Source organism: Diplotaxodon limnothrissa, linkage group LG7 (genome assembly GCF_057381915.1).
Source record: "Diplotaxodon limnothrissa isolate DT_005_m linkage group LG7, D_limnothrissa_male_GT1.1, whole genome shotgun sequence".
NCBI lineage: Eukaryota > Metazoa > Chordata > Actinopteri > Cichliformes > Cichlidae > Diplotaxodon > Diplotaxodon limnothrissa.
The window spans coordinates 46,123,081-46,149,766 of record NC_140602.1 but is presented as its reverse complement, the minus strand read 5'-3'; the positions used below and the strand labels follow the sequence as shown (position 1 = coordinate 46,149,766).

The window sequence follows — 26,686 nt, the reverse complement described above, 5'->3', positions numbered from 1 at the left end:
AGAAAACCTTGACAGTCAAAATTAAATTTACATTTAAATTGAACATTTTTAACAACCTGTTGACAAAATTGACATAAATCTTTTCATCAAAACACAGTAACCTACAGAATAGGACACAATTTGTCACACGTGTTAAGATTTGGCACAGTAACTATATTTTACATTCACATAAAATCCCATACTTTACATGATATGTTCATGGAGAGGTAATGTGATGTCATACAAATAGTTTTTTAAATTCTTTTACATAAACACCTACTATATACGGAAAAAATATCAGTTTTATTGCCAGTATGACTCTCAGTAGTATATACTTTCACTCTGATATAGCTTTCATAAACCTTTAAGGTAAAAAGAGGAAGAAAAAAATATAGAGAATATTGTTTGTTAAAGAAAACATTCAGAAAAATGACAAATAATCAAAAAAGTTGTGTGCATGGCGTAAATACATGCAAACGATTTTATCTGAATGTCCAGTCAGACTGGAAAATTATATCTGAAACCTATTTTTGTTTTTTTGTTTTTTTTACAAAACATTATGCTTACATTCATAATAAATCCACATAGATTTAATGTATTACTTTCCAAGTAAGAAAATATAACCATGTTATACTTTAAACAATATGTTGTTTTGGTGGTCCATGTAAAAGCCAGAAAACAACATTTTTATGATATGTCAAATTACTGTTCACAGCATACTGCAAAGTATTTAGTATTCTACAGTTTTTCTGAACTGATAACACACAAGCTTTGTTTCTTTGTATCAAATGCACAGTTTTCTAAATCTAGTATTAAATGAATCGCTCTCCTGGCAAAACATTTTCTTTTACAAAGTTAGATGCAATTTGCAGATCTAGTTTACTCCTAAATACACTCTCACTCACATTTTCACACTGATATACTTGTGAAGCTTAACGGAAACCGCAGGAGGCATAAGTTAAGCACATTTCCTAAGAACAACTTAAAATTGTTCAGGCTTGCTGTTAATTATGTTATTTACTCAGTTTAAGCGGTGTCAGATTGTACAGCCGGTAATTATGAGTAGAAAGTGGAGCAGGACAAAGAATTCAAACCACACTTGTCATATTCTCTGTGGCTGAATACTGAATAGTCAGTGCATTTACAGGAAATTGTCACTTTATTAGTCACACAGTGCAGGTAAAGGGTTCGACCCTCTTTTGCATTCTGAACTGCTTTAATTTTTCATGGCACAGATTCAACAAGGTGCTGGAAACACTCAGAGATTTTGGTCCATATTAACATGAAAGCATCTCACAGTTTCTGCAAGTTTGTTGGTTACACAGCTATGATTGGTTGGGTTGAGATCTGGTGACTGTGGAGCCCATTTGAGTAGCCCATCTGGCACCAGCAAAAATGCCATGTTTAAAGTCACTTAACTATATTTCCTTGCTCAGTGCAGCAGATTGTCTTGTCCATATCTACATGCCTAAATGTACTGAACTGCTGCCATGTGATTTGCTGATAAGACAGCTGTGTGAAACAGTTTAACAGATGTGTATAATAAAGTGGCCGGAGGAATGTATACATTTGTGCAATTTGTAGAACAAACAGATTGACCTTTTCTGAAAATATGTGCTCTGAACATTGAGTTGGATTGTTTTAGTGTGACGTATTCATCAAGTCATGATAGTCATATTACCAGAGGAGACTTGTCTAAATTCAGGTTTTTATTTTATAAACTGGGTTTTGTGTTTTTAGATGACAGAAATCGCCAAGAAACGTGTCTTAACAGTTGCGAAAAACTGTAATACTGTGCACATCCACAAAAAAGTCGACATTTACAGAAAAATGTCAAATACTGAGATATTTTTTTTTTGCAATGATCACTTTACAAATTGCATAATTATTTGAACACTTACACCAGATTTCAATAATCTCACACACATATAACACACATTTACTTCTAATCTAATGTACATGCAATTTTGCAGCTTGAATTACTTCATACTTATTTGCTATAAATACAATTATTATTTAGTTTTATCTAAATTCTAAACTTCTTTTGATTTATTTATAGCTGGTAGCTCGTGTCATACAGCTACTCAAATGTTTTTTAGTGCCTCGTTATGATTTTGATGCGTCTTACAGATGCGCACATTTGAAACATGCAGCATGTGCATGTATTGCAGGCAGGCTATGGATATAAAACATGGTATTCGTTTGGCTGGACATCAAGATACCAGTATTTCTCTTTGTATCTGGAGCTTTTATATAAAGCCCACACACACACACTCTTGTCTGGTTTATTAATTCTTGTGATTTTTTTGTGAAGTTTAATTCTTCAGCTACAGTTGCTTCACATTACAGCTAACAAAATATCAATTTGCTTTACAAAGCAATCTCAATCTGCTCAGCCAAGAAAGATTCTTCTGAGCTTTAAAGCAAAAATAATTAACTGTGAAAAAAGTGTGACATTTCTATTGAAACAGGCCTGTCGGAGTTTCTTCCACTGATAATTTGACTAGAGTACATAACATGCGTTGTGGATCACAACTGTAGATCCTCTCTTTTGAGCTGTGAATCCAGTTGTTGTGCTTGTTGACCGGTTTATGCCTCTCGCTGCAAATATTTTGATGCTTTCACATTTTCTCTTTGTCCATTTGTTTAAATATAATGCGCTTTCATTTTGATTCAAATTGAGGTCTTTGTTAGAAGCTGAAGCTACAAATTAGCGAATGCATGATTTAGGTTTGTGGCAACTGGTGGGACAAGAAACAAACCTAACAGTTTGAATGACTTCATGAAACTCTCTGTGTTGGTCTTAAAATAAATGTAACATGACAATATTTTAGCTCAGGCATTGTAGCAGTTTGTTGAAACTGTACAGCAGCACTCCGATGCTAGCCTTAGCTCAGCAGCATGATCTTAATGAGAGTGACTGCATGCTAATGCTAATGCTAATGCAGCTCACCCATTTGTGGTTCATCTATCACAAAAACTGAGCAAAAATATCAACAAAATAGCAGAGAAAAAACAAAACAGGGCACCGCCAAATTCATTAGATCTCACAGTATGGGTGCCATGAATGACATGCAACATTCATGGAAATATTTCAAGCTGGATAAAGGGATGAACCAATTAAATCGAACTGACTGACAGACTGATACATCCATTAGTAGTCCAGTTTTGTGTTTTGAATTTGAGGGGCTCTTTTTGGTATTTTTAGATCGCAGAAGGTGCTGGTTAAGTCTGTCAGACCTGATGCAAGTTGAAAGTCATGACACAATACAGTAAACAGAGACATAAGAGACAGCATGCAGTGCACAGTGATTTGTCCTTATGTTTTTAGCTCGATTTGAAATTACGGAGTATGTGGCCCGCTTTTGTATTGCTTTATTACTATCATTGGTGCTGTCGTTATTTGGTGCACTCCAAATGGCAGGGTTCTTGAGAGCAACATTAAATGCACTGACAAAGCACAGCTATTGTTACAACACTTGCTGCACTCTGAAATTTTGGAGAATTGGAGCCTGATTTTCTGTCTAATCTTAGCAAACATCAGCCATCTTAATGAATGAGATGTAACTTGTTTTGGATAACAATCAGCCCTTGAAATACCTTTCTCTCTATTGTCTGTACTACGATTAGTGATCACACAGAACCACTGCATGACATCATTTTATCCATATCAGAGCGATCCTATGATTGCATCATCAAGGGTGTCAGCTGTGAATAAAACCCAAAATGATAAAGTATTTTGGTTAACATTTGCATTTCCCCTGTCTGTCTGTAAATCCGTTTGTAACCAGCAGGCATCGCGTATTTACTTCATCCCTCTGCGGAGCATTTGATTCGCTGCGATGAGCATGACGCTGATGATAAATGCGATAGCGAAGGCACAAATCAGGCTTTTACGCACACAAGTGTGTTTTTCCTGTTGTGTTGGGCTTGCTGCGGAAAGAAAGGGAAGAAGAGACAGAACAAAACTGCGTCAGTGGAGCTTTAGAAATGTATGAAATACTATAAAAATGATATTATAAGACATACTATCAATGTTCACATGGGACTCTGGACTGTTCAGGTGGTTCTCCTCAGTCATGATGATGTTCTCAATGTCTTTCATAGTGAGGTGGTCACGGAAAGTATCATAAAGCAATCTCTTCAGCTCATCCACTGTCAGTTTCTGCATGTCGCACTGGGAAAACAGAAAACACCAGGAGAGGTCTAATTAGCAGAGGAAGAACTTCTGCCTTGATGCCCCTCAGTGATGCACATAAATTGCAGGTCAGCAATAAACAGCAGTGTATAAATATTTTATAAAAATCAGATATTAGAGTAATTAATTTGATTATACTCCTGATTGTAAGGAATGGGGATACCGGTGTCCACAACATGTGATGCAGTTATCTGACTGGGGTGTAGTTTGTGAGGGATTGATATTCAAATGACTAGATTAAACTTTATTGGTGGGGATTATGGGACAGTACATACCTTCCAAAACACAGAGTCAAAGTCTGCTCCGTTGAACTTGTCAGGCATTCCAGCAGCAGAGAGTTTAGGACCAAGTAATGTGACAAACTCTTCAAAGCCAACCTGGCCATCGCCTGATGAAACAAGCGAAACATTGACGAGTCATTAACGCAGCTCACATGTTGGAATAATTGCAGCAGAGAGAGCAAGAGAGACCCACCATCCATGTCAAGTCTTTGGATGATAACCTCCAGCTCCACCTCATTGGGCATGTAGCCCAGTGAGCGCATGGCCATCCCCAGCTCCTGCTTAGAGATAAAGCCATTCCCATCTCTGTCAAATACTTTGAAAGCCTCACGGATCTCTGCGAAGTGAAAGAAGGCACACAGAACGAACATGTTACTTGAGGGCTATCGTTGAACTGGCGGATTTTTAACATGTTGGTTTCAACGTCGGCGAGTAAAGGGTGTTTATTTTTAGAGTTTAAAGTAAAAGCAGCTTCAAACAGCTGCTGTGGGTCACAGTTCAAAAGGCTATAATCCCTCTGTCTTAGATGTTTGTGTTTTGAGAAAGAGGAGGCATAGCTGAATATTGAGTGTTTGAAGAGTGAAAGCAACTTTTTTTCTCCAAGTTTCTTTATTCCATGAGCCAGAATATTTCACAGTAGTAAAGATATTCATTTCTTTTTTGAATAAATCCTACAGAAACTATGCTCCTCCTCCAAATACTGACTCCAAAATAAACTCAGTTCGGTAAATGTTTGGGTAAAATGTGTGACAAGGAGTGGGAAGCAGACAGTACTGAAAGAACTATTGGTCTTCAATGTTTTGGAAATGTCTATCACAGAAAGCTACAACCTTTTGAAACAGTACAACTAATTATCAATTGATTTTAAATGATAATGTTAAGCATGCTATCTAAAAAGAGAAACGCAAGTTGCTTGTGAATGTTCTGACCACCAGGCACAGGGAAAAGACACCCAGAACCTTCTAGCTGTGAGGCGACAGTGCTGCCCTACTGCACCCTGCTGCTGGTATACACGAGTTAAACAAGTCAGAATACACCAAATTACTTTTATCTATTTAAACCAAACAGCAGAAACTTTAAATCTAAGAGTAAATTGCCTAATTTCTTGTTGGCCAGCTGTCTCCTAATGTTGCACCTTAAAAAGAAGAAGAGGTACAAATGTGATCGTTACAGTGCACTGAAGCATACAAACTTTTGCCCTTAAAGACGTACATATACACTGGAACTGCAGAGACAGAAATAGACCTTTAGTGTACACTTTTTATGAGAGTGTAGTTTGATTGTTTCAGTAGAATAGACTGAGACAGAAACGCTGCATTTTAAAATTTCAGCCCACAGAACATGAGCAATATTAAAAGTTTCAGCATCCCAGTGAGAGACAAAAAGAGGAGATGAGTGTTTTAGCATCATGTACTGCAGTCTTTCTTTCTTCATTTAAAATGCCTAAATTTAAAATGACCACCAACAAAACCCTTCTTCAAACCTGCAAAACAGTTTACATGTTGCAAAAGCATAAAATTGCTGCAAAACTCATTACGCTCTTGTAAAATACAACTGCCTCCATAATTACCTACAAACTATCATTTTAATAAGCGCATGAAGCACTAACCACCCAATGAGTTAGTGTGTGTAAATGCATGGTTGTGGCTCATCTGTGTGCAGGGCATAGCAATTTTTTTTTTTTTAACGAGTAAACAACTGTGTACACAGAAAAATCCATCTGAATAAAACACACTATTAATACAAATAAGGAGAAAGTTGTTTATCCTTCACATCATATTGCAATATTGTAGCTAGGTAGTGTTGAAAGTGTTGCCTGAAGTGAGGTATCTGAGTGAAGCTTTGCAGAAATTATTCTATAAATGTAAAGCATTTAGTTTGAGCCAGTGCTTTGGCTCCAAGTGCTAATGGTTTTGTAGATAGTGCTTCAAAAGCTACCGTTAATGCTTGAGCATTCAGACAGACTGTAATACTACACAACCATTAGCAGAGAGGTGTTTGAACATGTAAGTGCGCAATGTAAAGTTCAATCCTCTGGTAAATAATAATGAATGGCAAATAATGAAAAAGGCAATGCTCTAGTCTTCCTGGCTAAACTATTATCTGCTTTGTTTATCTGTATCTTGTGTTATCTGTGACAGATATTTAAAGGATTTCCCACTGTGATGCAGTGTTATTCTTCATTCATAGTAAGTGATCTTCTGAGCCAGTACCTGCTACTGTGGTCATAATACAATCACTTCTGACTGAAGGCTGCAAGCAGGTTCATGTGTTTCTAATTAAAACTGCAACTTTTGGTAAATAATCCATAAACATTGGCATTTGGCTCCTGTCCTCACTCGGCATCACTGTATTCTGTTTGAAGTGGTGAAAAAGAGCAGTTGCACTTCAAAGGCGCTGAATGCCAGTAGTTCTTTGATGTAGATCCTCAAATATACAAGACTATTGGATGCTAGCTCAGCTCGTTGCTTGATTGGATGAAACAAGAAACAAAATGAACTGGAAGTCTAATTTTTACATCAATATATCAATGATATAAGCCGATACCTGAGCAGTGATAGCCCGAGACACTGCAGAGAATAAAAAGGTGGAATTAACAGAACAAACACGTAGACATCCACCTAATCCACAAGAAACCTATGAATACTTAGACATTCATCATTCAACACCAGAATAAGCTAAACATGCACTCTTTTATCTTGAAAATTGCTTTAAACCAAAAGGCTTGGATGAACTGTTCATATGTAAAGCATGTGATTACACTGGGTGCTTATATGATGTAGAAAACCAATTTGCATGCATTTATGTGACTTGGCAACCACAATTAGCATGCAAGCCCAGATGAGGACGAGCACTAGCTATCCATCTTGTGCACATGAATGAGTGCAGTTTTTAAGTGATAGCTTGCAAATTGTGGTTATAGCGGCAGTGTATAATCCTCTTTAAAAAATAAAATAAAGCACTACAAGACAAAGTCTTTGGAACGTAAATTGAGGTCCTTCTGGACAAGTGGCACTGTCTGTGCAATACCTTGACACATCAGACACAACATATTTGTCTAAATTACTCCCAGCAGCACTGCTTGAGTTTTGTTATCTTCCCTGAGCACAATCCCAGATTCAGTGTTGTGACCTCTGATGCCAGTGACAAATAATGAATTCTCTTAGCCAGCTGAGCAGTGGCTGGACTACAGATTGTTTCACACACTGAGGAATGAATATTTATCTGAAAAAAATAAATAAAATACACACATGGAATCATGAGGGACACAATATGTGTTTACTTTGTTGAAAATTTTGATTATAATTTGCATTTTTTAACATGTAAATGTTGTTTGTCAAGATTTGATCCTCCACAGACTGAAGCGCTTCACTATTTTTTTTCTCCCTCATGTATTGATATCGCCAACATAATTGATTGGCTTATTTATGTAGCTGAATATGTAGATTTACTTCTGATAAAGGCTGTCCTTTTTAAAGTTAAAAGAGACGGACGTTTATCCAATCAATACTGACATCTTAACTCCCGGTGTGCCCACATGGGTCAAGCTCATTTTGCAGAAGGAAGTACTACAACCTTATTGATGTGGTAAGACTCAACAAAAGTCAGTGTTACATGATCACTGACAGTACTGTATCCAGCTCCTGTGTGCCACACTGGGCATGATAAAGTACTTTAAGCACCCCATTGTGAGACGTTCGTACTAACATTGCATGTTACATATCCCTGGAAAAATGTTCACTTGCAAATAAACAAATACGCACAGGTAAACACACAATACAACAATAGCAAAGTGATGGAACTGAATTTTTATTTAAAGTGTGGAAAACATTTAGCCGACTCAGGTGTTTACTTTGAGTCCTTGATCAGAATATCTGTAACCTTGCACTGCTGTGAGGGTGCACCCACTCGGCTGTCTGAAGCCAGGTGGTGAAAATCTTTGAATCACTGATTTGATGATTTATATTCTGTCTGTATGACAGAATATTTTTAGTTAATTCTGCAATATGAGAGTGGAGGAAAACAATTTGAAAGCAATATTATCAAGCAAATTATTAATATTGGTGTGAAATAGGTGACTGCTCAAAGCAGCAACAGTAGCGTGGCTCCTAAAATGCTGTGAAATGTGTCAGTGGTTCAATCCAGACTAGAAGTTGAAGTGTCCCTGGGCAAATATGGAGGCCAGATGCATCCAGTGGTGTTTGTGTTTGATCGATAAACTTCTGTATATATAGAATAAATTGCCATGTGAATGAATGAATGTGGCACAAGACATTATGTAAATGCTTGACTGTTTATTGTTACATTTATTCAGACACGAAGACCGTTATGAGCCGAATCAAATGTAAACAAAGTGTCAAGGTGTTTAGTTTTTTAAGAATGACCTCATACATTATAAAAGATGGCCACTTTGGTGTCATCCACTGTTCGCCATCTTAGAGTTTCGAAAACAGATCTGCTGAGACTTATCGATCTTTCTTTTTACAAAATGGTTTTTATATTCAATATTCATCAGGCAAGTCATGCTGGTGAAAATAGCATTTGGAGACCATGGCCACCACCTTTAAATGTTTGCTCTGAAGGTTGAGACCCATTAATAGTCCCCAAACCACATCAGTCACTTGCTGTCAGTCTCCTATTGAATGGGTCAAGTTGGCATTTACATGTGATCTGAATATAACAATACGCTGATTACCTGTGTTGGAAACTGCAAATCTGTTGCCATGTACATACCATGAAAATCACAATAAAAACAAACTTAAACTAACTTAACTATGATACAGATGAGTTGAGCTAATCGGTGCAGATGGACTCAGATTGATTGCAATCTGTCAGCAATCCATCTGCATTTATAAATTAGATGGTAATTACTGTCAAACCTTCACCAATCTGTTTGAGGAAGAATCCATTCCCAGTTGGGATTATTTGGAAGCAAGCTATCTCCCACCCAGAGGCTCGGGGTGCTGCACACTCAACCTCTGAGCAACAACTTGGTTGCCACAACTACTTTCAAAATCCGTCTCCGAAAGCTAAAAAGTTTAATTCATCCACCAAATTTTCTAGCTGCAAGGAGGTTGCTGTCTTGTTTTTACTCTGGTGTAACAGAGCCATAAAGCCCTCAGCTAAGTGTTTTTATTTAAAAGTCGGGAATGGAAGTCGTTTTGCCCCCTGGTGGCCATTAGAAAGAAAGCAGCTTTAAAGTATTTCTGTGCTGGCCTACTTATCAATCCATCTAAATCAATTTTTTAAAAAATTATGTATTAAATGAGCACTAGAGATTTAGAAAGGAGTGAACAATACAAATAAGAATTGTATTATCTTGGAAAGATAACACAAATCACAAATAAAGTAAAACTGTTTTCCGATTTGGGAGGTCCTGCTGGGATTTTACTTTTGGATGTAAAAATAACAAAAACTCTAAAACAAAAACAACTTTTAAAAATAACTCCAGAATCTTAGCTTTTAGCATTTATACAATCAATCACAAAATGCCTGTTGTTTGTGCATGAATGATTAGGTTTTAATGAGATGAGTGAAAAAGCAGTTATGCTGTTATAGTTTAAAAGAAAGCCAACAGAAGGGCTCACGGAAATAAGTGCTGATGCGTAGATAATATGTAATGAAATAGAAAGGGACAGTTTTTTCATGAAGAATATATGTGTGTATCACACTTGTATCCAAATCCAAAACACAAATTGCTTCTGACTGCTTCTGTTTAACGCTACAGGAAATGAGAGCAGCCATGCCTTCAGTTATTTTTTTTCTGATATCTTATGATGATAAGCTAATTTATCTAGTTATCTTAAGATATCGATGCACAGTTTATCTAATTGTGGAATAATAAATCTCATTTTCATCATTTTATACCAAGTCTGAGCTGCTGTGATGCCCTGGGGAATATGACACATAATATGACAAGAGATCCTCTGAAAAGATCCTAAAGATTCTTTATACATTTTGTTTTTGTCTGTTTTTCTCCATGGGACGAAGGAGGCTTTAAAAATACTAACAATAACAATTTTCTCCTTTTCTGTATCGTTAGCTTCATGGATAAAGCATAACTTTAGGCTGTTGTTGATGAATGATTCATGGGTGAAAGTTATTTATCATGATTTCACTTTAATAAAGCGAGCGTGGTTTTGCTTCTTGGCATAAAGGTTAGCTTATCTTCACAGATAAGGGTAGATTTGTAAAACATTCTCTTTCTCGCACATGCAGATGACAAGAAATGAACATCCTTGCTGCTGTCCATGGATCTGTGCTGCTGAGAGATGCACAGCAGGCAGCAGCTTCTACTTTGATGTGCTTTCGTATTTGTCATTGATGGGAACAATGATAAATAGAAATTAAATCAAGTGTTTTTTAAGTGGCCCATTCTTCCTGATCATGGTATAGTTCATGCTGACCAGCACAGATGGCATCCAGCAAACTGGAGCAACTGGTTTAACTTAAAAATGAAGGAGTGTCATTTATTCAGTTCCAGACTATACTTCAGTCAAGGTTTTGACACGAGCAGAAACCGTGTTGTGTTAAAACTTTCAGATCGACCCTCCTTATTTATTCTCTGCTGTACAGTAACTTTATGTGCACGTACACTTCTGTGATGCTGCTGCAAAACTTAATTTCACTGGTAATTAGATGGTGAAATTACACGTCTTCATAGCTACCGAGATCCCAGAGACAAAGAATTTGTTTTCTTGTGATCAGTTGCATGATTATCTCGAGAAATCAGCCTTTCATTTTCTCAGCATGACATTAACTTGTGATCCTGTTTCGTTACAAAAACTTGCAAACCCAACTGTTTTTACCCATGAATGAACACACTTCACATCCCTTTGCCAAACCATCTTCAACAAATTTCCAAAACACGCCAAGTAGTCAGCAAACAACGTTGATTTGTCATTGGTTGGTTTGAGCACTCTCATTGGCCTTCACACATCTTCTATTACAAAAGTTGAATGAATGAGTCACTTGATGGAAAGAAGTATAAAAGCATATAATCGAGGGGTATTACTGCAAACAACCATCTGAATTTACTGAGGCAAAGGTGATAATTTCATCAAATTGTTCCATATCAAAGCAAAAAGAAATACTGACTGACAATTTCACAGCAAGTTGGACCAACATTGTCATAATGGTGACTGTAACCTCGATAGCTGATAGGTCTGATAATTTTTTATCTGTTGATCTGCATTAGTGTAGGTTATTTGAGCTAGTGGCTTCGCCCCACTATATTTAACACCAGCAGTCACTACATTTTATTCCAGTGACTGAGTGTGTCATTGAAATAAAAGAAGCCACATGACACTGACTCAAGTGTAATACTGTCAAAATTAGGAACATGTTGTCTCAGAGTGATACTTTTGTTACTGCACTATTGTAAACCTTTATTAGCCGGACATCCCAGTGGCTCTTTGAAACGCCTTCAGCAGGGAGTACTAACATGGACTAGAGAGTAACATCATATTTCTCCAATATTAACTTCTCTTTATTGGCTCTCTGTAGATCCAGGATGATTTAAAATCCTTCTTCTCACATACAAAGACTTCAATGATTAGGCCCAATGGTATCTTAAAGACATCACATCCTATGAACTGTCCCAATAGAGCACTTTGCTTTCAGACTGCAGTTCCTAGAACAGTTTCTAGAAGCAGAAATTCAAGGGGAGGAAGCACCTTCAACTTCACTTTTAAAAATCTTTGTATGTTTGTTTGTTTGTTTGTTTGTTTGTTTGTTTGTTTCTTTCTTTCTTTCTTTCTTTCTTTCTTTCTTTCTTTCTTTCTTTCTTTCTAGTATGAGCTGGATCAAATGACCCCGAACCATCCCTGCTGCTACCAGCTCATCCTGCAGAGCCCCTTTCCTTAATGACATGCATGACTGTTGCATGTCATTAACTTTTTGTCCTCTCTTTCCTGTAGTTTGTGCCTTGTCCTTTCTGCAGATCAGCATGTTCCTGATCTGCAGTTATGGGGTCCAGGTTCTTTTTAAAAAATTGTTTGCTGTTTTTTAGGTTTTTTGAGATGAGATAACTGTAAGAAATGGTCCTATATATATAAAATTCAATTTAAATATACCGGGTTCCTTTGATTAATTTAACAGATATGTTTGTCTTCTTTCTTAAATCACTACCTTCTTTTTTATCTAACCAAAAACTTCCAAATTTTCCCTAAATATAACAACCTGTGTAAGCTTCAGCTGGTTTGTCTACAACACCGGTCACTTTAGCCAGGTCTGAGGTCAGGGCTTAAAAGTCTGTTGACCTTCCAAAAGAGTTAAAACATGAACATGAAAGCCGACAGATCCTGCTGACCTTTATGACCGCCTAACAGAGATATTCTTGGTGGTCGCTGGTGCAGCAAAAAAAAAAAAAAAAAAAAAAAAAAAAATTTGAAAATGGTCCATGCCTACTGAAGTCCACTGGCAGACTTTCAGTGCTGCTGACAGGGTCAAAAAAGTCACTGAGGTTCCTTTACTTAAATCCTAATGTGTTTAAAAGCGTGCAGGAGATAAACATCACCAAATATGACATTTTTTTGCATAACAATTAAGAAAATAAATAAATAAAAAGAGATATTAGACAGAGATAGCAGAATTGCAAATGTATAAAGGCAAACACAATTCCAAAAAATCTTGGTTATCTATGAAAACTGTGAATATAAACAGAATGAAGTGCTTTGCAAAACACATATTTTGAATTTGATGGCAACAATGTAAAAAAAAAAAGTTGGGACAGGGCCATGTTTGCTACTGTGTAGCATCCTCTCTCCGTTTAACACCAGTGCATAAATGTCTGGGAACTGAGGAGACCAGCTGGTGGACTTTTGGGTTTCTAGGTGCTCAACAGTCCTGGATCTTCTTTTTCATTTCATGTTGTGCTAAATGTTTTCAGTTGTTGAAAGGTCTGGACTGCAGGCTGTCCACTTCAGTCTCCTGCGTTATGAAGCCATCCAGCATGCAATTTAGGATCATCCTGCTAAAATAGTCATCCCCTGAAAAATACTATTCTGTTTGGGAGCATATGTTGGTGTAAAACCTGTGTATACCTCTCAGCATTGATCTCGTTGCAGATTTCAGGTGCCAATTCCATATGCACTAATGCACCCGCATACCATCAGAGATGCAGGCTTTTTTACTGAGTGCTGTTAACAAGCCAGATGGTCCCTCTCCTTTTTACTCCATATTTTCCATAAAGAATTTAAAAAATGAGTTCTCTGACAACAGAACAGTTTGCCACTTTTCCTCAGTCGATTTTTAATGAGCTTTGGCCCAGAGAAGCCTGGCCTTTCTGGATTGTCATTGCTGCTTCACACTTGGCTTTTTCTTTTCCTTCTTTGCATGATTGAGCTTTTTTTTTTTTTTTTTTAATGCAGTGCTACCTGAAGGCCCAGAGATGACAGGTGTCTCACACTGAGTTTCAGCCTCGCATGCAGAGATTTCTCCAGATTCTCAAAATCTTTTGATGATATTATGACTGTACATTATATTCCAAGTCTTTGCAGTTTTATAGCAAGGAACACTGATCAGTAGTTTGTTAGCAATTTGTAGATGCAGTATTTTGTAGATTAGTGAACCTCTGTCCATCTTTACACCTGAGAAGCTCTGCCTCTCTAAGATGCTCTTCTTATAATAACTCATGTTACTGACCTGTTGCAAATTACCCACAATTAGTAGCCAAAATTTTCTCTAGCTGATTACGTTTTGTACTGCTTGCTTGTGCAGCCTTTTGTTGCCCCCAAACCAAATATTTTTAGACATGTTGCTGCCATCAAAATCTGTTTTTATTTACATGTTAAACAGCATCCCTAATTTTATGGATGTGAGGTTGTTTATGATCTTTATATTTCCAAGGTAAATCTTTTATTTTGTCATGTTTAATAGCTAAACTATAATTAATGAGACTGCAACTATGTGAAGTAAAAAATACTCACCATAAATTATCCTTATTGTTAGTGTATCATAGCACAGCATGTGTTAAAATTAACACTTTCTAGAAAACAAACCTCCTCTAATATTTGTATGAGAACAACTGATTGATGACGGCCTCTCTTTGAGCTCTGTAGCTCAGAGTTGCTCAGCCGTTTGTTACTAAATAATACTGATAGCATGGAACTCCTCCACTGTGTCATTGCTGCCGAGATTTCCAAAGAGAAAGAGATGCCTGGGATTTGTGCATTTATTTCCTTGTTTATATTTTATCAGCTAATTCTTCTTTAGTCTGCAAGCAGTGTGGATGGCTTATAGTTACTGTAACCTTCCCTCAGCGCTCTCAGTCACATCTAAGTGCTTGAGCTGAGTGAACCCATCACACCATAAGTGCTGATGAAAGGTCCCATTGAAAAATAAAGATAACGGGACAGAGAGTAGCTAAAAGATACCTCTTTCACATTGCTTCTCATGCATGGGAGGAGATAATGTAAATGCTGGAAGTTCAGAGGAAACGACTGCTGCCTTCAGAAGAAACAAACACAAGCAGTGTTATCCTCGAGAAAAGGTATCGACCATGCACTACCACCGCTGAGAAAGCCCTACTGTGATTGTCCAGTTTACTGTAAAAAACAACAACCCCTCTTCACCTTCAGTAATGATCATGACATTGAACGATACGATAATAGAGCTGTTACAGCAGGGGGTAGATGAAGAAGTCTCTTTGCTCCGCAGGAAGTGAACGGAAGAGAATAACAACAGCCTCTTTTCACCGCCCCGAAGTCACTGCTTGAACATGACTTCATACTTCACAATATGTTCCATCTCACCACATTATTAAAGCTCATTTCATGTGTCAGACTCACGCTCAGGTCTCATATCAGATGTCAAATTTACGTGAGTCTAAACCAGATGAATTGCATATGTACATGTGTCCAGTCACATTCAGAGGCTACATTTGCATAGGAGAAAGGAGACTCAGGCCTTCCTGCTAATTGCACCCTGTTAGTCAGGATCAAACAGGACCTTTTGTGTCAGCCAGTTGCTGGGATGAAAGGGATGAAAATAAAGGCGTTACTTGATTCTTTTCCAGAATAAATGGGAATCTTAAATTAGGCACCTTTCTCCGGCAACCTCAGACTGCATGTCCAGAGGTGACAAGAGAAAGTCGCTGGCACTAATTAACATGCTCTACTTAAAAGTAAACTTTTGGTCAACAAATGAGGAGCGCAGTCTTCTTATTAAAAGAAGACTTCTGGTGGAAAACAGTTTAAAAGGTAAAAAAAGAAGAAGAAAGAAATCAGTGGGAGAGATGAGTCACATCTACTTATTAAATAATTCACCTTCCCATGGGAATATGTCAGTAATAGTATGATGACACCCGTGACATCCGTCGTTCTGATACTACATGTGAGTCATATTAATCAGTATCCAGAGAGAGCTCTGCTAATGCATTAGAGCAAAAGTAGGTCGGCACATAATACAAATGCTGTCAAAATAATGCGACTTTTAACATCACTAAATAACATTAACAGCTGCTTAGAGCATGATTATATTGAATCAAACAACCCCAACTGATTCCAGGTGACTAACCCCCCCCCCCCCCAACATTAGCAGGCACCTAACAGTGAACTAATTTGTTCGGGGAGCTCCAGACTTTGCTCTCTTGTCCAGCACACAAACAAAAGAGCTGTTTAAATACTCATTTTTACACACCTTAATTGGCTCCATCCCAGCTTATCGCAAAATAACGAGACAAATGTGAGTTCATGCAGTGCGGATGCATGTAGAAGGTGTCGAGGGGACACAACGAGTACAGAGTGACACCCTCACAGCCCTGTTCTTATCTGTCCTGATGTGCGAACTGAGCGCTTCAAAAATATGATAACGATCAATTGTGATGTGACAAAAAAGATGCACTAACCCCATAGTGTACAGCAGTGAGACGGATTAATACACAAATCACCTTCTAAAACTACAACATTTTAATCTACTTACTTGCTTCTGCAGATTTGTAGCCTGCATGTATTGTTACATTTACACAAACATGCCATCACTGAACACAGTGATGATGCCCTGCACGAGCCCGGCATGTATAAGAGTCCCTGCTGTGTAAAAGTACTTAAAATGACTACCTGCAGCTCTTTGTGGGCTGAGTTGAAAACATGCGACTGGTTTCTTTCAGGAAAATTATTGAGAATTACAGCTTAACTTTATTAGCTTTTGTTTTGAACTTATCAGACAGGCAGCACAGATTTGTCTTCGACTGATGTCTTTTGTTAGGGAAGTGTTGATTTTCTGCTCTTATCTTGTTTTTCTTCTTTTTCCATGCTGTTTTATGATATTCAGGTTTTTATACACATTGTCATTACTAACTTTCTCATGTTTTTCATAATAAGACAAAAGGAAAGTGGAGTTTTTAACAAACAGACGAATTAACTTTACTGTTTAGAATATGCAAACTTCTTCTCCAGTGATATGGATGCATTGCTGGGTCATATTAGGACAAAATTTCCCATTTCAATTTATTTAAGACTGACGTTGACCTTTAACTCGACCTGTAGGATTCTATTAACAACAACGTAGAATTATTATGCTAACTGGCCACTTTATTAGGTACAAATACCTGATTAGACTAATGCAAACCAGTCTATCACTTGAGAGCAACTCGATCAATTTACGTAGAGAAAACCTGCTGAAGTTCAGTCTGAGCCCACAAAACGAGGAAGAAAGGTGAATGAAGTGACTTTAAAAGTGGCATGGTTGCTTCAGAAACTGCAACCAGGATTTCTCCCTACAACCATCTCTAGGGTTTGTGGAGAAAGCTACTTTCAGCTGCTCCCTTAGTCACAGGAGAGAGCCACAGTGGGTAGCTTCGGATGTTTTGATTTGGCAGATCTTTACTCTTCCTGACGCTCCTCCAAAGGGATTTGTATTTCCTCGTCTAATTAAACTGGGAATCTTTTGCTTGTTAGGCAACCGTATAAACCATTGCACCACACAACCAGGAGAGCATATCCAGTGAGTGGCATTTCTCAGTTAAAATGCCTCGTTTATCCCAGAGTTGAGAGGAAAATGGCCAGATTGCTTCAAGCTGATAGGAAGGCAACAGTAAGTTGCTGTGCTGAACAGCATCTCTGAGTGCTGAACTGTGGAGAAGATTGGCTCCAGCAGCAGAAGTCTACACCGGGTACCAGTCCTGTCAGCTAAGAACAAGAAACCGAGGCTACAGTTCACACACGCTCACCAAAACTGGACAGCAGAAGTCTGGAAAAATACCGCCTGCTCAGATGAGTCTGCAACATTCAGTATGGATCCTGCCCTCCGTTAATAATTTAAACTGCTGGTGGTAGTGTAATGGTGTAGGGGATAGTTTCTTGGCACATCATAAGATAAGATAGAACTTTATTAATCCCTCGGGTGGGTTCCTCTGGGAAATTCGATTTCCAAAAAAGCACAGCACCGACAGAAGTTACAGAGTTATACACACACACATATATATAAATACAGAGACAATATAAATAAAATATACGAAGGGGATAAATAGAATAAATAGGAATAAAAATAAAAATACAAGTGAGTTGCACATTTCAAGTATTGAGTCTATTGCACCGTTGACTATTTACAAAAGTATTGCACAAAAGGTATTGTACAGTGAGGTGAAGAGGCACTACAGCTTAGTTGTTCCCTCCTTTGTCCTCCTGTTTCCCCTCCCTCTCCCCTCCAGAGAGGAGTTAAACAGTCTGATGGCGTGTGGGACAAAGGAGTTTTTAAGTCTGTTAGTTCTTGTCTTTGGGAGAAGCAACCTGTCACTGAACAGACTCTTCTGGTTGTTAATGGCCGTGTGCAGAGGATGCCCGGCATTGTCCATAATGTCCATCAGTTTCTTTAATGTCCTTTTCTCTGCCACTGTCACCAGAGTGTCCAGCTTCATGCCGACCACAGAGCTAGCCCTCCTGATCAGTTTCTCCAGCCTGGATGAGTCCTTCTTTGCTGTGCTGCTCCCCCAGCACACCACAGCATAGAAAAGTACTCCAGCAACCACCGACTGGTAAAACATCCTCAGGAGCTTCCTGCAGATGTTAAAAGACCTCAGCCTCCTGAGGAAGTACAGTCGGCTTTGGGCTTTTTTATACAGGTACTCTGTGGGCCCTTTAGTACCATCTGAGTATCATTTAAATGCCACAGCTTACCTGAGTATTGTTAATGACCATTTATGAGCACATTTATGCTTCCGGCTGGCTGACACACCACGTCACAAAGCTCAAATCAAACTGGTTGAAGGATGTGCCTAATGAAGTGACCAGTGAGAGTATATTTTTGCCACCGGTTGAGTATTTATTAGCTCAATGTTTGAGCATTTCCAAGCTCAGTATAATGATGTGAATGAAATATGGCTGTTGCCTAGCGGCAGACAAGGGGAGATTAAGGATGCAGTCTCATAATTAACGTCTTGTGATAGTGTTGTTATTTGAAATTGTGAAGTTTTCTGTCTGGCTGCAACATTAATGACCAGATCTTTGACCACGCAGAAAGCTACATTAAACACACAGCTTATGATTATTGTTTTTAAACCGTATTGCTTACAAGTGTAACACCTGATAATAATGTTCAGCTACAAGTCATTTATAAAACTTTAATTAATGATGAACTACAGTTTACATTACGTTTAAGGATGTTTGATAAGTGGCAACACAAATCTGTTGTAAGTGAAATTTGTGATCATGAACAAATTATTAGCAAATGATTAAAAAATAAAACATTCAGACATTGAATTCTTTGTAAGTCAGATGTGAGTATTTACTGTAGCGTCTCTTTATAACGGTTTTATTTTGATGAGCTATTACTTTTAAGTTAGCCTGTTATAAGCACAATAAATGATTGTGCTATTTTTAACTCTGTTTGTCTTTTTAAAACATTTTTTAAATATTCTGGCATTTTGTTGTGAAGCACTTTGAGATGCTTGTCTTAAAAAGGTGCTACAGAAATAACATTTGACTTACTTATTTAACTACAAATTACATTAAATTTGTGAACGATGTCAGTGTTAAAGAAATTCATCACATGGGTTCTGTGTCGAGTGGGTACTGGCCTCAGTCTGAACCTTTGCACCATCTGTGACCTGCCAGGGAGGCTCCCACAATCCATCACTTATTAACGATGTAGTCATAATTTGTTCGTGGTCATGTTCTAATTTAAACTTATAAATGGCTTGATGATTTCTTAATACAACTCTGTATATTAATGTATTGCAAATGATGATCATTAAAGCTTATAAATGATGGAATTACTACAAAGCGTTACCTGCATATGTACAGAGCATGTCCAGCCTCTGTCCTGACCACTGTCACTGTATGTGTATAATTAGGCACCTGCAATACAGTAACACAACCAACATAACACATATAATGCCTGCTTACAATGTTGCAGCAAAAAGGAACTCCATTTGTAAGCATAAAAGACAACAGCTTTGCATACAAAGTGGAAGAAGGCCTGCACTCCACTACAATGCTTGATGTCTGGGGGATTCTCCTGCTGGTTGTGATCTATAAATATTGTTCACATTCTCTGTCGGTGATGCACCGAGGAACGATACAAGCTCGCAGAGACCTCCAAGAGTTTAACTGGCAGGAAGTCACAGCTGTTGTCAGCCATAAAAAGAGTGTCTTATCTGTGCCAGCACATGTGTAGTTAAAGCACCAATTTACTCTGGGTTATGGGGTGTGTTTTAGACATTTTAATACTGACACTGCAAGATCATGTCTTAATAAAATGATAATTTGCACAATTATCAGAAAATGTTGTATATATCATTCCGGTAATCAACAAATGCTGATTTTTTTTGTTCTAGTAAGCTCTAAAACATCAATAAAGACCCACAGACTGTGTCTGTTACCTCATGTACAGTGCTTAACAAATTAATTAGAGCACCACTCAATGTAAGGCTCGCACCACAGCTGCCATAAATTAACAGAATTGATAATTAATACAATAATATTTTATGTTGCTATAATAGTTAATCCACCTGTGTGTGCAAGCTCCTTAATGCTAAAACACAATTCTTGTTGTTTTCCATGAATTTTTAAATTTACCATTATACAAAAAAGCAGAAAAATCATTTTCAATTAAGATGCCAAATTACAGGCACTTACGTACGTGCATTCCTGAACAGAAAAATTAGTTTTAGCACTTGAATTTATTCTTGAGTAATTCTGACTTCTCAAACATGAATTCATTTTGCTATTTGCCTAAAAAATAATAATAATAATAAAATATTTATTTATAAATGCGTTTTTTTAAAAACATGTTCTTTACTTATTCTTTTGACAGGTGGTCTAATAAATTTGTATTGTACGAGTCTCCTGTATTATACAATATACATTTTTGAGTGTTTTATTTATTTGTGTAATTATGAATTGGATCAATTCCAATATGGGCATTAGAGGTTATCCAGTCGGTCATGTATAATGGCTCTGGACCTGGGATTTAATATAGTGCTTATTAAATAGAGAGAAACTTGGCACTGCATAATGTCCACATAGACATTCACCTAACAGTGTTTACAGGATAAATGCACACATAAATGTTTCATGGGTTTCTTCAGGGACATGATTAAATATAGTGATTGCTGTTATGTCATTAACATAATGGCTTAATTATCACGTATAATTTGTGATGAATTAGGCAGCTTTTTGTTCCACGGTTACAGAGAGAGTGCCCAACGCCACATTGCCCAGATTAGGATTTTTAAAAGATGATTTAATCATGAGTTAAACCGATCCAGTTTTACATGAGGGATCTACAGATCTCAGATATACAAATGCGCACTGATTTCTAAGAGGCGGGAGAACGGCTGCTTTTACAATAGTGTGGCTTCATATCAGGCTTTATGACAAGTGCGTGACACAAGGGCAGAGAAAAGGATAGGAAGCCTTGCTGTCGGCTCTGCCCACCTCGGCAACCATCTGTTTGAAAAACATTCCCTGGGATCTGCATATCCATTAAGAGCTACGAGCACTTAATCAGCCTCCCTCAACTTCACCCAGTCCAGAGGATGTCCTGTCCATTCAAGTCTCTGTAATCCTCACTGTTGTCATTCCTACTGATGCATTTACTTGCTCGTACAGTTTTCAGGAAACAGTGTAAGTTACTGCCTGATTTGGTTGTTGGAGGGGTGGGAGGGATGTCATTATGTTGCACTTAAGACTGTGATCCTAATAAAATGGCAGCTTAAAATGGCAAAGTCTTAAGATGACAGGATTATAAAGATTTATATATAATCTCTGTTGAGTGTTGATTCTACCACTGAAATAATTAGAACTTCTTTTTCATTTTATTGGTTATATTCATCCAATTGCAGCATAAAATCAGAAAACATGTGATTCTGTAATATCTGACTCAATTTTAAGTTAATGCCATCTTCAGCTGTTTTCTTAATTTCAACTTTACATTATAGTTTAAAGAAGTTACGTCATTCCTTACATCATAGTAAATTATATCCTCATTTAAGGTCCCTAGGTCTTGTCGTAGAATAACCGTAATGCACATAATATTTAGTCAATGAAAAAAACAGAGGCACTGCAGTTCATGGTGCTTCTGGGGTACCCCTGATGGTGCTGTTAATGGGAAAATCTGGTGTTTGATAGCTATATATTTTTAAACTCAGATGAAGGCTGGAGGTCAAAAGGTGATGTTTTTTATCCTCTCTGAAATGTGTTGCTGCCCACCTTTATCCAATATGTAACTGAACAGCTGTTGGAAAATCAGATCTCACCACATGCCCACAAATCATTAACAGTTTTCTGCATTAAATTTGAAGAACTTGTGAACAGAGAACAAGCTATGTGATATTTCACATTCAGTCCCCTGTTGCATCCCTTTAAACTTCTAAAGATGAGTGATGTTTGAACAGATTTGGTTTTTTTTCTAAAACCCTCTGAAAAGGTCACATTTGTAGAAAATCTCAAAGGTACTGGATATTATATGAAGATGAATAATAATATTTTTTGAGCTTTTTAAAAACCGTTGCACAAAACAAAAACTCTTGACCTGGGTTTCTAGTGACTACGCCAGAGATTCAGGTAAAACTCTCCCCACAGGCTATGTGCTCAGTCCCGTTTTGCAGATCCACTGCACAACATTTTTCCCCATCTTGCCACTGTGTTTCAGCTAACGAGTGGGGGGTTGTTTAGACAATGCATCTTGCAGCTCTTATGCTGCTGGTTTACTGGTACAGGAGAAAATCAGTCAACACTAAAACTTGGAGGTAAAATGAAACTCTTTAACTTGTTTGTCTGGGACGGGTTGTTCTATGTACTGTCCACGTTGCAGCACGTGTCATTGCACAGGATGCAAGGTCCTCTTGTCCTTGTATTGTGTTTTTTTGTGTGTATTCCAAAGTGGCAGTCGACCCGTGCCTGAAACAATGTCACCAAGAAAAAAGTCCCATTGATTTAACCGCACAACTCATCGCCTGCATGCTCTTCAATACTAAAAACTGATTTACTGCGATTATAGTTTCTGTGAGCCTGATGATGAGTTTAGATGTTAGGATACATGTAGAGAGAAAATGGAGGCTTGCGTAAGTTATTGGCAGCATGGCACAGAATGATAATAATCCTATATGAAGCATAAAATGTTATCTGTTTTATCAGGTTTGTTTTTCTGACTGCGACAGACTCACTGAATCAAGGATCATTCTAAACATGTCCAGTTGCACTTGGAGTATATATGTGCACCTTGCAAGAAAAAAAAAGATTATCATAAATATGATTATAAAAAGTAATTATGTGAGCTGTGCAATCAGGGAACTTCTGCCCCCAATATAATTAAAGATTTTGTGGATGAAACAACATTTACAGTCTGAATTTCGGACCTCTATGAAGAGAGGGGGGATTTTTCAGAAACCCTGGACTGCAGCAGACCAAAAAGGTTCATTTAAGCAGTGCTGCAGCTCCCTCAGAGTGCGTTGAGGTGGCGCAGCAGTGAAAGGGTACGTTGGAGGCTGCAGATTCAAAGCCTTGGACTGGCTCTGTGCTGGTAAACAGGAGAGGTTCATCTTAAACTCTCTTGCCTCCCTCATCAACTTACAGTTCTCGTTAATGCATTTTACCTGCCACTGGAGCAGGTGAAAACAGGAAGATTACTTGTTTACTGTGGGCACTGCTAGGGTGTGAGGCCATGCAAACGTAGCAGTGCATTACATGCTCAGTGAATCCTCCCTGCAGTAAATATTCATGGTTCAGTGGTCTGTCTTACTCTGAATATTTAATGACTCAATTAGTAAACTAAAATTTGGAAAGACTCGCCCAATACCTGAAAAGCTGCATGGCCGTTGATGACACCACCCGCCAACATTTTACTGCTGTTGTTCTTTTCTTGCTTTTCCATAGCCAATCTTTTAATTTAATTTATATCGTGTCTGCAGATAGCGGATTTTCAATGTCAAATGAGTGGCTCGAAGCAAGGGCAGGCAGCCACTTGTGAGGACCGGGCAACCTACAGACAGAAGAAAGGGGAAATGGAATTCCCTAAGCATAAAAGACTTGGCGATATCAAATCTGATCTGACTTATCTCTTTATTGTAGTCTGCCTGGCTTTGTTCCAAATCGCTGCCAAGTGTGCATTCTCATTGTGAGGACCATTTTGGCAAAACAAAACCTCTATTTTTAACAACTCGGCCCTACAGTTACAATAGCAAGTGTGAATTTAATGCTTAAGTGAATCTTTCACTTGCCCTTTCTGTACAGCATGAAAGCTTCTTTTCTTCTTCTTCTTCTTCTTCTTCTTCTTCTTTTCTGGTTAATGCAATTCATAAAAGATGAAATGATGCAATTTATGGATCAAAATGAGTCCATCGTTCAATCTCATTGATGAGTTTTGTCTGCCTTCGATTTTCAAGTAATCTGCAGTTTTATATTTATGAGTTTGACATTCATTATAGTGTTTTTGTCCATTACTGGATCCTTCCCTTTTAACAAAATTCAGAGTCCCTCTACTCGTCAGTCTGTGTCTCAGTCTTGGCTGGATGAGTAAATAACAGCAGGTGCAACGGAGTCTCATAGAGGTCAGGGGTACAGCCGAGAAATGCAGTGTATAAACATGCAGTCTACTCACAATATAATATCCCGTTGCTGTGATTAGATGATAAATTGAAATTTTTGGTTGATGTATGAATGGAAAAAGCACGATTAACTATTTCTACAGCTTAATTTTGTGCCAAAGATCATAAGCAAGAAAAAAAAGTAAGAGCATAGTTTGTCGGTATTTTCCCCAGCACAAAACTATAAACCATCTAGATCTTACACACAGAGATCTGGTGTCGGATTTGTTGAAAAGGTTGTACAGCGCACACCCTCTGGAGCTCTCCAGGGTCCTGATTTGGCAGCTGAACTTCGAATTCGGGAGTTACAGCTGTTATCGTTACTGTCACTGGTTGAAACCATGCTCAAAGCAAGCAAACAGACAGATAGCAAAAAAACAACAAGCCTCACCTTCCACTTCATCCTCAGGCAGGATAACAGGGGTCCGGTAGGTGAGGACATCTGGAATAGTGCAAAGTCCCTTGTACATGAACCTGGTGGTCACAGCACGCACTGGCATTTCTGCGAGGGAAAAGCAACAACTGTGTCTCGATCTTCATATAGCCTCGCTCTCCGGAGTTTTGACAGACCCTTTGCTACTGTCCTTGATCTTTTAGGCAAAAGAAACTCAAGCAAATGAAAGGAGGTAAACCTTCCCTCAGCGGAGTTCAACCTTCCTCTTCCGAGGGCAGAAAACACGAGTAAAATCACCTCGACTGAAAATGCAGATTGTAAATCGCGGTTGGTTTCAGTGCACAGCCCCTTGCAGCGTGTTGTGATCAAGACACGAGGCGAAAAGGCAAATAAAATTGGCGTGTAAAACTTTTACTTCATAGCTTGTTGAGCAAAGCGACAGTATGTCTAGAGCCCTAAATAAAGCCTCAAACGAGCAAATATTTGGCTTATATTAAAGTCAAGATCCAAATCAACGAGATAAACAGGCTAATTTGCAATTCTTCCAAAGCTCCTGCATCACAGCATTAAAACGAGGAAAAGAAACACGTAAAAAGAAATGGGAGAAAAATTCTACCCTAAAAAGATAATTTACCTATAATGTTTCTTACTGATTCCTATAAGGAGTCTTGATCTTTTAAATAGTGTGTTCCCGGTATAGTCTGCCTCACTTTTCTTCCCCGTTTCGGCATCTTCTTTAAAAAAAAATGTAAAAATAGACAACACAAGATAAAGCAGCAGCGCTGGCGTGCTGATCCTATCCGGTAAACGAGGCGGGAAACAAATCTTGTAACATTCTTTTTTCCTGAAGAGCAGCTTGAAGGGAATCCTGGGTGACCCCCTCTCATGTGACACAGACACGGTGTATAAGGCTGTGATCCTCTCTCTCCAGCTCTCTGCTTCAGCCTCAATTGGTTCTCACAAAGCAGCACACACACAAGCACCCGTGCACGCACGCTTTCACCATACTGCCACCGCCTCCATTAAAGCGCAGCCTGTGACTTCTTCCAAACTGCCCGCCTGTAATGCGATTATCTTTATTCTTTGTGCTCGGCAGTCTGTATAAGTGCTAACACAATATAAAGGTCTACATGTCTAACAGTGAGAATGGAGCAACAAGTGTGGCATTTGAGCCCAGTCAGCCTATTGTGATTTGCATTTTTTCTCATTTATCGCTACACCGAGCCTGGGAATAAAAAAGTGAAAAACTGAAAGTGAAAAAAATATCAGGGAGAATTGAAGCGTGAATTTAGTGAGATGCAGAATATATTAGGGAATTTGGAATAAATGCCGTGCTCGTTAGTGAAGAACAGTTTTCTTTTGGAGAAACAGACTTTGAGAGTAGCTTATGCATTAGTGACTACAAAGCTATCTTCCTGCAGGCGGTTTGCTTAGTATAGCAAAGATTTGGAGAAGCGGTTGCTGACCAGAAGGTAAAAAAATCCCTCCACCAACACTTTTAAGACTCTCTAATTCATCTGGTGGTTTCTGGTGGCTGTTACACTGAGCATGCAGGAGGCAGCATGCGTTATGCCCAGGCCAAAATGTTGAATGCGCAGTTTGCTGTGCAGTTTGCTCATGGGCTGGCAGTGCCTGCGTTAAAATGGCACGAAAAGAAAGAAAATAAATGATCAAAGAGTTGAAGCTGTGAAGCTGGCCTGAACCTGCAGCAAACACGGATCTAACTTCTTAGTCTGAAAAGTGGAGGTATGTGAAATCCCATACACTCATACACGTCTATGGTTTTTAATGGTCAGCAGGAGGCGACT

The 26,686-nt window shown here is 38.2% G+C and overlaps 1 protein-coding gene across 1 annotated transcript; it reads right to left on the bottom strand.

Moving 5' to 3' along the window:
- Positions 1-3,784: 3,784 nt before the first annotated feature.
- On the bottom strand, positions 3,785-24,984 carry cabp7b (calcium binding protein 7b). The gene is made up of 5 exons (XM_085358255.1): positions 24,876-24,984; positions 4,652-4,795; positions 4,453-4,565; positions 4,009-4,156; positions 3,785-3,912 (listed from the first exon to the last, which is right to left on the bottom strand). Exons 1-5 carry the CDS (start codon positions 24,982-24,984, stop codon positions 3,785-3,787), a joined length of 642 nt encoding a protein of 213 aa, XP_085214381.1.
- Positions 24,985-26,686: the final 1,702 nt, after the last annotated feature.

Excerpts from the sequence above, each read along its gene's own strand:
- cabp7b (XM_085358255.1), bottom strand. The coding sequence starts at position 24,984 with ATGCCAGTGCGTGCTGTGACCACCAGGTTCATGTACAAGGGACTTTGC. Across the intron at positions 4,796-24,875 it reads GCCTGAGGATGAAGTGGAAG|AGATCCGTGAGGCTTTCAAA; the intron begins GTGAGGCTTGTT and ends TTCACTTCGCAG. Across the intron at positions 4,157-4,452 it reads TTGACTCTGTGTTTTGGAAG|TGCGACATGCAGAAACTGAC; the intron begins GTATGTACTGTC and ends CTGTTTTCCCAG.